Source organism: Mustela nigripes, chromosome 14, assembly GCF_022355385.1.
Source record: "Mustela nigripes isolate SB6536 chromosome 14, MUSNIG.SB6536, whole genome shotgun sequence".
NCBI lineage: Eukaryota > Metazoa > Chordata > Mammalia > Carnivora > Mustelidae > Mustela > Mustela nigripes.
The window spans coordinates 950,678-964,845 of NC_081570.1; the positions used below are offsets into that span (position 1 = coordinate 950,678).

A 14,168-nucleotide genomic window follows, 5' to 3' on the forward strand; every position below is an offset into this window, starting at 1 on the left:
CCGCGCCCCCCGCCCCCCGCACACTCCGCCCCCCCCCCCCCCCCCCCCCCCGCCGCGGGCCCCCCGCCCCCCGCCCTCCGCGCCAACCTCCCGTCCGAAGTACGCCGTGGACCTGGACCCGCCCCCTCCCCGCGCGCCCCGCCCCCTCCCGTGTCAGCGCGGGACACCGGCCCTGGACCCCCACCCCACAGCGCAGCGCGCTCCTCGGACCCTGAGGCGGCCTCCCCTTTGGGACGCTGTCGGAGGGGAAGGTGTCCTGACCTCCGCCTTGGAGGGGACGGAGGCCGCCGTTCCTTCCTGCACCGGAGGTGGGACTGAGGTCCGGAAGGCCGGGAGGCCCCGGGGGGCTGACTTCCAGCTGAGACAGACTTGCGGGGCGGCGGGGGCCCATCTCCTGCCGTGGTCTGGAGGCTTGGGGTCCGCAGAGTCTTGGGAGGAGGAGCTGGGCGTGGGGTCAGCTCGGGGACCCCTTCCCCTTCTGCCCGGGCAACTCCCGTCAGCTGGAGCCCACCTGCCCCGCGGCTCCGCCGCCTCCGCGGCACCGCCCAGCTCCCGGCTTCGGTTGCCCGCTCCGTCCGAGGGGGCCGGCCTGTCCGTCTCAGGACCGTTGTTTCCCTCTAACGCGAGGAACTTGGTTCTCGAGTTAAGAAGAGAAGAGAGCCACCGAGTTCCGTGTGGCCCGCCACGGCCGGCGTCCTGGGCCAGGGGTGCGGTGGCGGGGGTCCTCCGGGCTCAGGGCGGGGAGGGGATTCCCTGAGACTCGGGGCCCAGGTGCTCGGTCTGGCCACCACTCGAGCCACCACTTGGTGGCAGCAGCCGCCCAGGGCACTCTCGGCTGCTTCTGCTCCTGCAGAGCCCTGCCCGGTGGGCCCCAAGGTGACCCCCACCCTCACCAGGGCTGCCCTCTGCAGGGAGCTGGGTGGCAGGGACTCCCCTCCTTAGACAAGCAGATGTCGCTGGCGGTGCTGGGACCCCTCGGCCCTCCCTAATCCCAGCAGCTTTGGGGATCTGCACCCTCTTCCTCAGGGGCTCCCACAGCACTGATCCAACCCCCTCACCTTCGCCCCTCCGCAAGCCACTGTCCTGCCCTCCTCCAGTCCCAGGCCTTGGGCACCCCCTCACTGCACACTCCAGTCCAAGGGCCCCCCCGTCCCTGAGTCAGCATTGTTCTCAGTGGCGCTGAGGTCACCCTGCATCCAGTGGCCAGTGCAGACCTCCACAATGGGGATGCGGTCGTTCACCAAACACTCCCTGAATATCTCCCTCTGTCAAGGATTGTTCTAGATCCTGGAGGCCTCCAGTGGACGGAGACCTTGGTCCTGACCAACCGGAAACAGGCCCCATGTGCATAAACGAGCAGAGTCACCACGCGGGGTGGTCCCGGGAGCCCCCGAAGGAGGTGGCCTGCAGCCGGGCCTGCTCCCAGGAAAGGGCACCCCAGATGTGAGGGCTCCCGGGTGGGGCTCAGTGAGGGTGTCTGGCAGATCCAGGACCACCAAACAGCTTGTGTCAGCAGCTCCCGGACATGGGCCCGTGGCCTGGCTGCAGCTTCTTCAAAGCCTCAGCCAGGTGCCCACGGGGGCGCTCAGAGGGAGGAAGGCATAGCCGGGCCTCATAGCACGCACTCAGCTCCCGGGCCATGCTGGGAAGGCGCGTGGGGACGATGGTGCGAGCAGCTACTGCTCCTGAAGACGGACACTGGGGTCTTCAGAGTCCCAGCCACTCCTGCCCCTTCCTGTCCCCTTCTCTACAGGCCTCCCACGGCCCCACTCCCCGACTGAGAAGGGCAGAGCAAGGCATTGGCATGGAGGGGTCTCGGATGGGCCACAGTCGAGGACCTGGGCCTGAACGCAGGTGCCCCAAGTCAGGGCCGGCCTGAAGGAGCCTGGCTGCAGCCGGCGGCACGGTGGGGCGGGGTGGGGGGGGGGTGCTCCTTGCTCTGAGCCAGCCTGGGGGTCCTCGTTTGCCCTTGACAGCCAAGGGCGAAGCTGGGACCCCCAGGCCAGGCCTGCACTCACCGGCCGAACAGAGGCCCTCAGGGCCTGGTCTTCTGGGGGCAGCCGCGCCAGAGCCCTGCGTACAAGCTGTCCTCCTGGGGGGCTTCTTCTCTCTGGTTTCATCCAGCTGCTGGGGATTAGCTCCCCTGTCAGGGCCGGCCCCAGGGCCTGGGGCGCTTCTACGGAGCGCGGTGCTAGGGGAAGCCGTCAGGAAGCCCCGACCCTGCCACCCTGCCACCGCCCATGCCACCCTGCCACCGCCCACCCCGCTGCTCACCGCCCCGCCCCCGCCCTGGGGCCTTCTGGAGCAGAGCGCGGTGCGGGTGATGGGACAGACTCACCTTGCTGCAGCTGTCGCCGCGCCACCGGCAAGACGCTGGAGGCTGACCACTTAGTTGAGCTGGAAAGGCCGGGCCTGCCGCCGGGACAGCTGCTGAGTCGGGCTTCCCTGGAGATTGACTTCGGATTGGGACTGCGGCTGAGCCCAAATTCCTGTTTGCAACCACCATTTCAGCCAGGCCCCACGGGGCAGAGCAGCAAGTGATCCAGGGGCCGGGGGGCCCACCCTGCAGCCCCGTGCAGCCCACTCTCCACTCCCCTGGCTTTGTCCACAGGAACGGGAGGAATCTGTGGGTGATGACCTAGACCCTGCCCCCCCGCCCAGGTGCCTGTCCCAGGACTGGACGTGTGTGGCCAGCTGGTCAGGGGCCTGTCCCAGCCCAGCACCTTGCACCCAAGAAGCAAATGTCTCGGCTCCCAGTGCTCTCAGAGCCAAGGCGGGAAAGGGGTGTTGGCTCCTTTGGCCAGTGCTAGCCCCAGGAGCCCAGCAGGTGCCCGCCAGTCACCTCTGCTTCCCAGCAGGGCTTGAGCCAGGAAAGACCCATTAGCCTGATCCTGGCCTGGAGACAGCTGCAGTGGACTGAGCCCCATTTAGCATCTCCGCACCCTCCTTGGGACTGGGGGGACCTGGGTCAACCATCAGGCCACTGTGCAGACGGGGTCAAGATGGCGAGGATGGACAGATGAGGACTGAAGCTGCAGGCGTGACCTGGGAAGCCCTGGAGAGCAGGGTGGCCTTCCAACTTCTAGGTGAGACGGGCAGCAGGCCGTGTGTGTGCTTACGGCGGGGGGCGGGACCGCCACCGCCCGGCTGTGTGGCCCTCAGGGTGGCCCAGCTGCACCTGCTCGCCGGGTGAGGCCAGCCTCAAACGCTGGGCTGCCTCCTCCCCGAGCCAGGCCTTTGGACGAGTCTAGCTGGTGGGCGACACTGGGCCGCAACTGCCGGCTGCGGGGTGCCAGGCAGCAGCATTCGAGGGGTGTGGAGGGCCAGGCAGACAGGCCGATGGAAACGGTTGCCTGGGAAATGTGGCAGGACCCATGGGGCAGTGGGGTGGGGGTGTGGGGCCCACTCACCGGTTCCGGAACCAGAGGCGCGCAGCTTCCTCAAGGCACCGCCTCGCCACGGCGGGTGGGCATCCGCGGCCGAGCCCCACCGGAGCTCACTGGGCTCAAGTCCTGGGCTGGCACAGCCTCCAGCCGCCACCCCAAGAGCCCCACAGCCAAGGAACAGCTGGGGAGTTGGCCCAGGAGGGATCGCGGCCCTGTCTCCACGCCCCGTCCCGGCCACCGCCTCTCTCCCGACAGCCCCCCTCCCAGCGGTCCTCTCAGAGCTGGCCGCGAGGTCCCCGTCTGCCCCACCATCCACACCCTTCTCGGCTGCTGCCCTCTGCCCAGTCACACTGGTCCTTTCTCGGTCCTGGTCGAAGTCTGCAGCTCAGGCTTCTTCCCTCACTGTGGCCTGCAGGTGGTAGATCCTGCTGGCCCTGGGGCTCTGCTCTGGTGTCCCCTCCACCAAGAAGCCCTCCTGGCCCAGCCAAAGCTCCTCCACGAGGCCTCCCTCCACGTGGTGGGTGCTCCTGGGTTTCCCTGCCCCACGAGTGGGAACTGGAGGTTGGGGGTGCAGTGTGCCTTCCCAGGATGGGGAGCCCACACTCTACACCCAGGGCATCCCCAGAAACTCAGGGGACCCATGCAGAGGGACCCAGATTGAAGTAGCCAGCCAGTTCTGAGGGTGATCGGGCTGGAGGGAGTGAAAGTCAAGCAGAGACCAAGCTTTGGGGATATTGGGGGTTAAACAGCGTTGAACGAAATTCCGTGTCTGCTGGGAACCTGTGAGTGTGGCCCAGTTAGGAAGCCAGGTTTTTGCAGATGGAGTCTGGTTGCGATGAGGCAGCGCTGGGTTAGGTGGGCTGGTGTCCTGGTAAGAAGAGGGGAGCTTGCACACACAGCCACGAAAACACAGAGGCCGGGCCGGAGCTCTGCAGCCAGCTGGGAGCCCGGAAAGCCCGAGGGGTCCAGGAAGACCCTCCCAGGGCCTTCCGAGGGAGCCCCGCCCCTCCCGCACCCTCGGTCCAAACCGAGACTTGTGGCTTCTGGATAGGTCCTTTGGTATCAGGCTGCCAGTTCCGGGCCCTCGTGCCACAGGCCCGGGATGCTCTTCTGGCTGCCAGCACCAAGGACAGTCTGGGCAGCTGGGGGCAGCTGGGCAGCCCGAACCCCCCCTCTCCCATTCCCCTCTCCCTGGGTCCTGCCAACCACCCCGCAGAGCAGAGCCAGCTCAGCTTCCAACCCACGTGTTTCCTGGGAAGGGCCCAGGACGGGCCATCCCGGGCCGGAGCTCTCCCGGAGAGCCTGGCTTCAGCTCTAAGGGGAGCGGCTCTCCCCATTGGCTGCCTGCTGCCGGCGGACCTGCCCGTGGGGGCCACGACTTCCTGAGACGCCAGCAGGTCCCTGTGCCTTCCAGGCCCCAGACCAGACCCACGGCCGCCAGGAGCCCGGGCTGTGTCCCCCCATGTCCGTGTGGGAGAGCGGGAACCTGGGAAGCTCCCATCTCCTTCCCTGGAGGTGTGCTTGGGCTGCCTGCAACCCTGGTGGGGCCCCAGCGCAGGGGCGCGTCCCTCTGGGAGGAGCTCCTGAGCCCTGGCCTGGCCTCCTCACGCGCCCTGCTCCTCCCCTTTCCTTCCCCCGGCCCCTCCCCCGCCCGCCTCCCCCTCCCGCCTCCCCCTCACCCCCTCTTCTCCTCTCCCCCGGTCTCCCTCCCCCCACTTCTGTGCTTGTCCTCCCCTCCTTCCTGTCTTCCCGAACCCGGGGCCATCCTGCTCTACCCTCCTCTCTGGAAGGGCACAGAGGCCTGGGCCCTGTGTGGTGACACAGAGGCTGGGGCAGGGGTCAGTGGATGGCTATTTGACCTCCCTGGCAATAATAGGTAGAGGTCTTGGGGGACAGGGGTGGGGGGCACAGGCCGGGAGAGCAGCTTCTGTCTTACCCCACCCCCAGGAGTTATGGACCTAAAGTCATTTCACCACCTGAGTCTTACTGGGGCCCTTCGGCCAACCAGAGGGAGGCAACCTGGCCCCCCGAGGATCCCGCCTGAGGCCCGCAGGAGATGTGTGGCCCATGGGAGCCCAAGCCGGGGGTCAGCACCCAGGCAGGCAGCCACCCCAAGCCCCCTTGGGCCACCGAGCTGGGCCTGCCCTCCATCCTGCGGCCAGTCATCCCCCTCCCCACCCCCTCCCTCGGGCCCCGAAGTCACGGATGCATGGCGGAGGGGTCCTGGCCAGAGCAGCAGCCCCGGGAGCCAGCCGGCCCCTCAGTCCGAGGCAGCTTCAGGCCCATCCGGCCACTCCAGGGAGGAGGTTGGGGGTGGATACCGGTGCGAAGAACGCGGGGGTGGGGACGGAGGGAGAAGGGCCCTGCGGTCTGGAACACCCGACACGTGTGGGCTAGTTCTGGGGCATATCGGGGGCAGCCGCTCCACGGAGTCCACGGAGTCCTGCCCCCACCCCCCAGTCAGAGCTGGAAGGACCGAGGGAACCACGGAGGCCCCTCCAGGCAGCCCCTCTCCTCCTCTGAGGCCTCCCCCTTTTCCCACAGGGAATGCTGGCTTCTGTCTCCCTGACTCCGCTCACCCACAGCCGGGCTCAGGTCCCTGCTGTCGGCCATCCCGCCTGGGCCCGGGCAGCTGAGTCGGGGGTCCCAGCCACCGCCACACATGGGTTGCCCTCAGGGGGCAGGCTTGGCCCCGCACAGTCCACCCCTTCAGGGAGGGGAAGTGGGCAGCTGGGGTCTGAGCAGCCCCTGGCTTCCCAGTGGTGGGGCTGGTGGCCCCACGCCCTGCCTGGAGTGGAGGTGGGGACAGTCCCTGCTTTCTCAGAGCCCTGCCTGGCGGTGGATCAGAGCCCGGGGCAGGGAAGAGCTGCTGGGCCCCTCCTCTGCGAGCTGCTTCCCCTCCCCCCTCCCCGGACCCTGCCCTGTGAGCAGCCGCACCAAGGGGCCCAGGTCCTCAGGCCACGCTCACATCGGGGCCCAGCCCATTTGCCCACATCCAGTCCCGAAATGGAGGTGCTGCTGTTCCACCCCATTTACAGACAGGCCTGCTGGGGCCCGGAGCCCTCTGTCCCTGTGTCCTGGACCGTGAGACCATGAGCACAGAGCTGACACTTGAACCCAGCCCTCCCCCACGGCCGCCCAAGCTCCAGGTCTTGCTGGCTCCGTGGCAGCCGGGGGCCTTGCATAGGAGGGACTGAGGGCACAGCATCAAGCGAAGTGTGGGGTGCTGTGGGTACTCAGGAGACCCAGTCTGAGGCTGGGCAGACCACGAGGCTCATTCCTCCTGTTTGGGGACTCTTGAGCCTCGGAGGTCCCCCTGCGAACCCCCCAGACCCTTATGGAATGACTGTCCCACTCAGGTTCTGCGCCCAGGCCAGGCTGCCCCGCCCCGTCTGCTGAGGTCAACCTCCTGAGGCTGACTCCCAGCAACCCCAGCTGTCCGGGGCCCACTGACTCGCAGCCCACAAACATGACCTGACCCTCCCACACCCCCAGCCCTGGGCGCAGCAGGACTGCCTCTTGCAGGCCTGTCCTGGCTCAGGCTGCCGTCTGCAACCGAAGAAGACCCTGAGCTAATTCAGGCTCCCCACAATCTCTATCTTGAGGGGCTGTCCCCCGCCGGGAGGCACACTGGGACAGTCAGTGCCCCTCAGGGAGCAGCTTCTCTTCTCCACCGCACGAGAGCACCTGGCTTTGGGGGATGGGCGGAACAAAGAGCCACCAACCCAAGTGGACAGGGAGGGTGCCGCCAAGATCCTGGTCTGGCCGGGCTCCCGGCCATAGGACCCCCATGGGGACAAAGAGAGACCCTGGAGTCCTGTCGCTGCCCAGCAGTCCTCCCTGAGGGCCACACACTGTGGGGGGGGGGCTTGTGCCCCACAGAAATGTCTTTCTCACGTGGCGGAGCCTGGAAGTCTGAGACCAGGCGGCTGGCAGGGTCGGCTTCTGGTGAGGACCCTTTCCTGGGTGACAGGAGACCGACTTCTTGCTGTGTCCTCACGTGGAGGAAGGGGCGGGGGAGCTCTCTGGGGTCCCTTCTGTACGGGCTCTAGTCCCGCCTTAGAACCTACTCACCACCCGCAGCTGGAGGTTAGGCTCCGACGTAGAAATCTGGGGGGGACGTGCACACGCACACGCAGACCGACTTGGCCCCGGCTAGGCCCCCAGGTGCGTGGCCCCCAGGTGCGTGGCCCCCAGGTGCGTGGCCCCCAGGTGCGTGGCCGGCTGCAACCGAAGGCGGGAGCGGGCCCTAGGTGCAGGCTTCGACACGCAGTCACACGCACGTTGCGGAGGGAATGTCCTTATTCCGTCCAGCTCACAAGACAGGCCGCACACCCGGAATTCAAGGAGAAAGTTCAGGTTTGTCTCTAGTGAAAGGACAGGGCTGAGGGGCAGGGGCTCCCTTCAAGCGGCTTCCCTCAGCGCACGTGACTCCGTGAGGGCCGGTCCCCCGCTCTACCTGGTCCTGGGGGCCCACCCAGCAGGTCCAGGCCCCCCAAGGGGAGAGCCAATCAGCAGAAACTCTGGAGTTGGGGAGGGGTGCATCTTCCTCTGGGGAAAACGCATGTTGGTGGGAAATACGTGGTCTTAGATTTGCGGAGTGGCCGAGGGCTAGGGCCGGCCTCTGGCCTGCTGCGAGGAACTGGGCCCGGCTCAGGGCAGGCTTCTGGCGAGGGAGAGAGGCAGACCCCAAGGATCATGGGGCCCCAGGGCGGTCTGTCCCTGACACAGGGTCGAGCTGAAGCCTCTCCCCTTGGCCATTGGGAGTGGAGCCCTCCTCGGCACCCCTCAACCTTCTCGGGTGTGGCTGGTGGACGCCTGGAGCCGGGGACCGCAGGGCGGGAAGGGGGGCAGCCCGCAGGAGCGGCTGCAGACGCCCACCTGGGGGCCTGTCCCGGCTGCGGCCCCGCCCCCGAGCCCCCACCCCCCTCTCCCCTGTCCCAGGCTTCATCCTCACTTCCTGTGTCCAGGCCTCAGGACTATGGGGTCCCAACGGCCACAGAAGTTGTGTGTGTTTGCATGTTTGCCCGTGTGCGCGTCTGTGTGTGCGCGTCTGTGTTGCGTGTCTGCGTGTGTGACGTGTGTGGGCACTTGTCTGTGCTCTCGTCCCCGGAGCTGGATCCCAAGGCTCCTCCTGACCAGGGTGTTTCCCACAGGGGAAACTGAGGCTGGAGGGGCTCCGCCGCATGTCCGGTATGTCTTCTAGGCATTTGGCCCTACGCTCCCGCTCCCACGGGGTGGGTGCCGCGGCGGCCCCAGCTCCCGGGGCAGGTCCGCAGGGGGGCAGCCGTGGTGAGAGCCCTCAGACCCGCCTCCCCCCCACGCCTCTCAGCGGTGCCCTCGATCCCTGCCTCCCCCTCTGCCCCTCCTGGCAAGCAGATTGCAATCCAGACTTGTTCACGTCTCCGCGGCAGCCCTTCCAAGTTAAACATTACTCACGGAGACAAGGCCACTGGGCAGCACTCGGCCTGGAGGTGGGATGGTCTGTGGAAGGTGCTGGGTGGAGGCCTCTGCCAGGCCAGTGGCCACAGGACCCTCCCTGCGGTGTCTGCGGGGCCGGTGGTGGCGGGCTGGGCAGCCCCCTCCCCGTACCCACGTCCCTCCCACCGCACGTCCAGCTTTGACGGTCCTGGGCAGGGCAGGGGGCGGGGTCCCTGGGCAGGCCGGGAGGGGCTTCCCAGGGACCACAGAGGGGCAGGCCTGGGCCAGGTGAGGGCCCTCCTCTTGGCCGTCCCCCCAGCCCCGGGGCAGGCCAGGGGCAGGGCTGGGAACAAAATGTTCAGAAGAGTAGTCTCGGCCGCTCCGAGTCGATTCTCTGCGCCCAGGCCTCAGTGTTCCCAGCAGCCAAGTGGGGCCGGGGTGCTGTTTGCTGAACTTCCCTCCCGTTCAGCCCACCTGGCAGCTGTTCTGCCCTGGCCTGTCAGTGATGGGCTGTGGGGCTGGGGGCCTCTCGGGCTCAGAGCAGTGCCTCCCAAGACCCCCTCCCTTGGGGGAGCTAAGCTGGGGGTGAGCAGCTGGCTTAGTAAGTCATCTAAGTGCCCCCCATCCCTCCTCCTCACTCCCCTGCGCCCCCACCCCCGACCTCAGCCTGTCCGCTGAACAGAGCTCAGCCCCGGGGCCTCCCGTGGAGCCTGGCAGGGGCCCAGATGGTCGGGTCAGGAGGAAAGGGCCAGGGCAGAGGCAGCCCCGGGAGCCTGCCCGTTACATAAAGACTGTGAGGGAGAAGGGCAGAAGGGCAGAGCCACGCAAAGTCCGGGCAGGGTGGCCTGCGGGTGCCGCGGGTGCCTCTCCCCACCTGTTCCGGCGCCACAAGCTGTTCATCCTCGAATCTCACACCGTTCGCGTGAAGTGTCCCGCCGCCCCCCCCCCCCCGGTCCAGCGGCTCCCAGGACCCCGCATGCCCCTTCGTGTCCTGTCTGGACAGAGCCTGTTGGAACAGGTGTTTCCCCAGACAAGCCTCGTCCACCTCCTGCTAGGGTTACCCCCACTTCGGGAGGCATGGCGGCCTGCCCCGGGCCCCTGCAGGGCCTCCCCCAACTCCGTGCCCTGGTCCACCGCCGTGGGACAGCGAGGCCCCTGGGGAGGGGGCGGGTGGGAAGGCCCACCTGCGCAGCCAGCGGCGCTCCCCACACGCCGAGCTGTGAGTGTGTCTGTGTGGGGCTCCGGAGACAGGGCCGCCCACCTGCGTGCCTCGTGCCCGGGCCTGCGAGTGTGCCTGCCCACGTCAGATGGGGCGAGTTGGGGCTTCGTACCTCAGATGGAGCAGGAGGGCAGGAATGTGAGCTTCGAAAACACCTTCTTTCAATACTGTTTCTGGGAGCAGAGACCGAGGCTAAGAGCAGGGCGGTTGGGCGTCTCCTTTGCCCTTCTGGATGTCGGCAGGACGGACTGTGGCCCTGACCCCCCGACTGGCCGAGGCCGGGGGCGGCACAGCCCCACGACGCCCTCTCTGCCCTCCCAGGGTCACTGCTTTCTTTGAACCCCAAGCCCCGTGTCTGCTTTCAGGGAGGGGGAGACTGCTGGGGTGGGGCTGGGGTTTGTTTTGTTGTGGTCCCTTGGGGTGATGGGGAGGGGCAGACTCTGCTCAGGGGCGACCCCCGCATCCCAGGAGGCCCCGTGGCGGGCCCACCCAACCTCGTGGGCTGCTGGCGGGAAGGGCAGAAGAGCTCCCCAGGCAGCTCTTCGTACCCCGCAGCCTGCCCTGCAGGCCAGCAAGGATACTTCAGCCACTTCCACGGGGGAGACAGCAAGTTCCCAGCGCACACTAAGCACCCCCACGACGTGAGGTGTTTCTCCAGCAGGGTCCACACTCCCACCAGGTCCCAAACGCCCTCGGACTGCGTTGGGGCTGATGACAGACCTCAGGCTGGGCGTTACAGGGACAGCTGGGTAGTGTGGCCCTGACAGACACAGCCTATTGATGAACTGGAGGGGACCTGGCCCCCTGAGAACGGGCCACAGCCCCCCAGTTCAGCTGCCCAATCAGGACCAAGGTATAGAGCATGTGGCCCACGACAGGCCTGGACAGGGCAGCCGGGCGCGGGAGGGGACCGCAGGCCCACGGGCACAACCCCAGGGCCTCCGCCGACCAGGCCACAGGCCCTCCCGGCACCGCAGCCACCTCCGAGGCCCTCCGCCACGGTTCCCGCTTTCTGATGAGGGAGCCGCGGGGCCTTCCCAGGCCAGACAGGCGGCTGCCCGGGCAGCCAGCGAGGCCTGGCGCCGGCCTGCCCCTGCCTCCCCAGCCGCTAGGGCCCGCGGCAGCTCCCACAGGGCAGCCGGCGTGGCAGGGAGCCCGGAGCGGGAGGGAGGGCCGCCCCCTGGGCCTGTGCCCTCCGCCACGGGGCTCCGGCGGCCGCTGAAGGCCCCGCTGCCGGGCCGGCAGGGGACAGGAGAGGCCACTGCGACCGGGGCCTCGGTCTGGGGCGCCTGGGGGGCTCGGCCTGGGGCGCCTGGGGGCACGAGCTGGGGTCCCGCAGGGTGGCGCCCGGGGGGCCTGGGCGGCAGGAAGGGGAAAGGTGACGTCATTGCCGCCTGGAATCTGCTGTTTGGAGGCGTCGCCATGGAGACCGGAAGGCTGGGGCGGGTAAAAATAGCAAACCCAAGAGGGTGTGCGTTCCAAGAACTCGAGTCTCTGAAAAGAAAGGAGCCGTGGTCTTGTTTCGCGCGCGGGGACAGAGGCCCGGGGCGGGGGCTGAGGGGGGGACGGCGGCGTTTCCGGCTCCCCGTGTCCCCACCACCCCAGGGAGCTTTGTCCCCAAGCAGGGCTGGGCCCTGGGCTCCCTTGCCGGCTGCGGGGGGGGGGGGGGGGGGGGGGGGGGGTTGGGGGGACCATTAGCTCCGGACTGGACTTGGCTGGGTTTCCTCCCGACTTTTCCTTCGAGGCAAAAGGAAGCAGAGGGCTTCCCACCCCATCCAGACCCAAGCCCACCCCCGCCCCTCGCCAGCAGCCCCCCAAGGAGCAAAGAGCTCAGAGCACCCCAGTCCCCCCAACAGCCCCCTAAGCCGCTTGCCCCCGATTTTCCTTCCAGGCTGGCCGGTGCCCTGCCTGCTGCTGGCCAGGCCAGGGGAGGGCTTGGCCGCCCCTGAAATGCCAGGCTAGTGCTGCCTGCATGTCCCTTTAGCTGTGTCCTCTGGGGGTCCACTGTGTCCTCACGGGTCACCCTCAGTCCCAGTCACAGAAATGAGGCGGGGGGGCCAAGGTCCCCAGGCCCGTCTCCTCCAACAGCTGAGAACCAAGAGTCCCAAGAGGAGCCGTGAAGTGCTCCCCGGGCTGGTGCCCCCCGCCCCAGCCACCACGGCTGTCCTCCTGGTGGCCGCTCACCGCGGGGGCCTCTGTTCTGACCAAAGGGAAATCTGGTCGCTGTTCCTCCCAAGAGCACAGTCTGGGCTGAACCGTCTTTGGGCTTCATGCCCATGGGTGACCAGGTGTCCTCAGAGGAGCCCAGAGCCCCCAGCGGGGGGTGCCGACGGGGCCGACTCCCAATCCCGAGAGAGAGGAAAGCCCGAGCTCCTCCTGGGGGCAACGACCAACGTCGCCCTGGGGAAACACCTGTCTGAGGCGGGCTGGGTCGCACCCCCTGCCCTCCAGGGTGTCCCTGCCAAAGGACCCGCAGTCTCTTCTGTGCAGAAGACCGGCTTGTTCTCAGAGGGGTGCTGGCGGGGACAGGGGCTGGGCGGCCCCTCCCTCTGCAGGGGGACCCTGGGAACATGGGAGTCTCCCCTCTTAGGCCCAGACCCCCGTGGCTGGTGGTGGTCGTGGCTGGAGCGGGAGAGGGAAATGGAGCCCTGTGCAGGGGGAGCTCATTCCCCCAAGAAATAGCTCGCATGCCTTATGTAATGCGTGAGCTCACCCGAAGGCCTGCCAGGAATGACGGCAGGAGGGCGGGAGGGGCCTGCTCAGGGAGCCCAGTGTGTCTCTGATGTGCAGTTTACAATTTTCAGGGAGAGGAGCCTGCGGCCTTGGCTCCAGGAGAGAGGGACCCTGGGCCCTGGGTCCCCCTGGTGTGGGAGGAGGCCCAGGAGGGGCCCAGCACAGTGGCCAGGCCTGGGGTGCAGCCCCGCTCCCCCCACCGGCCTGGTGCCGACAGGACCCCTGTAAGTCATCTAAAATTCTCTGGGGAGCATCTCAGGGAGGCCTGGAGGAGTGGGCACTCTGCCCTGCCCTCCTCGTCATGGGGCGATGCTTTCCCCATTTGGGCCGTCCCCACCGTGTGGTCTCTCCCCTTTGGGGTGTGCGGTGCCCCCACATCCTCTACAGGAGGCTCGAACTCTAGACCCAGTCCAGTCACTCTGTCGAGACCTGCAGGGGTTGCCTGCCGTGGGGCTGGGGTGGTTCTTAGGGCGTGGGGGTCACGAGGGCAGTGACTTGCAGCTGACGGGGGGGGGGGGGGGGGGCGGTCCCTGGGCCACACAAGTGGCTCGTCTCATCTGACTCTGTCTGTGGCTCCGTTAGTTCACCAAGATTGCAGGAGTGTCTGTCCACTGGCCACTGGCCACTCACTGCTGGAGGGACAGAGCCCCCAACAGGCAAGGGCAGGTGACAGGCCGAGGGCGGGTAGCACCACGCATGAGGAGTCTGGCTCCAGGGCCCCGGGGGTGCACAGGAGGGCTGAGGACAGCACTGGGAGCCCAGGAAGTGTGGCAGGAAGTCAGAAAGGGAGGCAGCGGGAGGAGCCGTGGGCCCAAGGGAGGGAAGACGGGACTGTGTCCTGGTGCCGGGGTGGGGGGCGGAGGGGGGACGTCACTGGTGCGTGTGGGGGCCCAGGACGTGGGATGCCCTCTGCGTGATTGGAAGGCAGAGCCCGCGCCTTCCCCAGCTGCTGGGAAGTCGAGGGGCTCTCTGGAGCGATGGGCCCGCACGCAGGGCCGGGTATGGGCCCCCACAGCAGGGCTCCTTGCTGGCCGTCTCCATGCCGGGGTCACTGGAGTCTGGCCCTCGGAGCTCCCACCGGCCCCTGCCGGCTCACCACAGCCTACCTGTCCAGACCCTGCCGCAGGCTCCCACCCCTGGAGGCTTGGCGCCTTGGGCAGCTCCGGGGCCACCCTGAGCCTCCTCGTGTGCCGCTTTGACAGGGGACGGTAGCCCGCCCGGCCCCAGCGCCGGGAGGGAGCCACACTTGCGCGGGCTCACAGCCCCTGGCACCCAGATCCCACTTCTTCTGACCACGCGGCCTTCTGCTGTCACCAGCCGTGCGGCTGCTCCAGCCCTGGGACGACTGTCTTCGGAAGGTGCCGGAGGAAAACTTCCTGCAGACCAGAGCTGGCCCTTCTGGCCCCCAT

General features: G+C 67.9%; 2 protein-coding genes across 2 annotated transcripts in view; both read right to left on the bottom strand.

The window, feature by feature from the left end:
• FAAP20 (FA core complex associated protein 20) overlaps positions 1–598 on the bottom strand; it is a gene marked incomplete at its 5' end in the record, with an annotated part of 6,752 nt that extends 6,154 nt beyond the window's left edge. The window contains 2 exons of the mRNA XM_059376258.1: positions 262–428; positions 512–598. Coding sequence (XP_059232241.1) covers positions 262–428; positions 512–598 — 254 coding nt within the window. The remainder of the gene's footprint in view (positions 1–261; positions 429–511) is intronic.
• On the bottom strand, positions 552–11,414 carry LOC132001574 (collagen alpha-1(I) chain-like). Its single transcript, XM_059376262.1, has 5 exons — positions 10,976–11,414; positions 8,826–9,265; positions 2,339–2,489; positions 2,019–2,176; positions 552–637 (listed from the first exon to the last, which is right to left on the bottom strand). Exons 1-5 carry the CDS (start codon positions 11,412–11,414, stop codon positions 599–601), a joined length of 1,227 nt encoding a protein of 408 aa, XP_059232245.1. The 3' UTR covers positions 552–598.
• Positions 11,415–14,168: the final 2,754 nt, after the last annotated feature.

Excerpts from the sequence above, each read along its gene's own strand:
- LOC132001574 (XM_059376262.1), bottom strand. The coding sequence starts at position 11,414 with ATGACGTCACCTTTCCCCTTCCTGCCGCCCAGGCCCCCCGGGCGCCAC. Across the intron at positions 2,490-8,825 it reads TGCCCAGTGGCCTTGTCTCC|GAATTTGGGCTCAGCCGCAG; the intron begins GTGAGTAATGTT and ends GGTTGCAAACAG. Across the intron at positions 2,177-2,338 it reads GCGGCGACAGCTGCAGCAAG|AAGCGCCCCAGGCCCTGGGG; the intron begins GTGAGTCTGTCC and ends CGCGCTCCGTAG.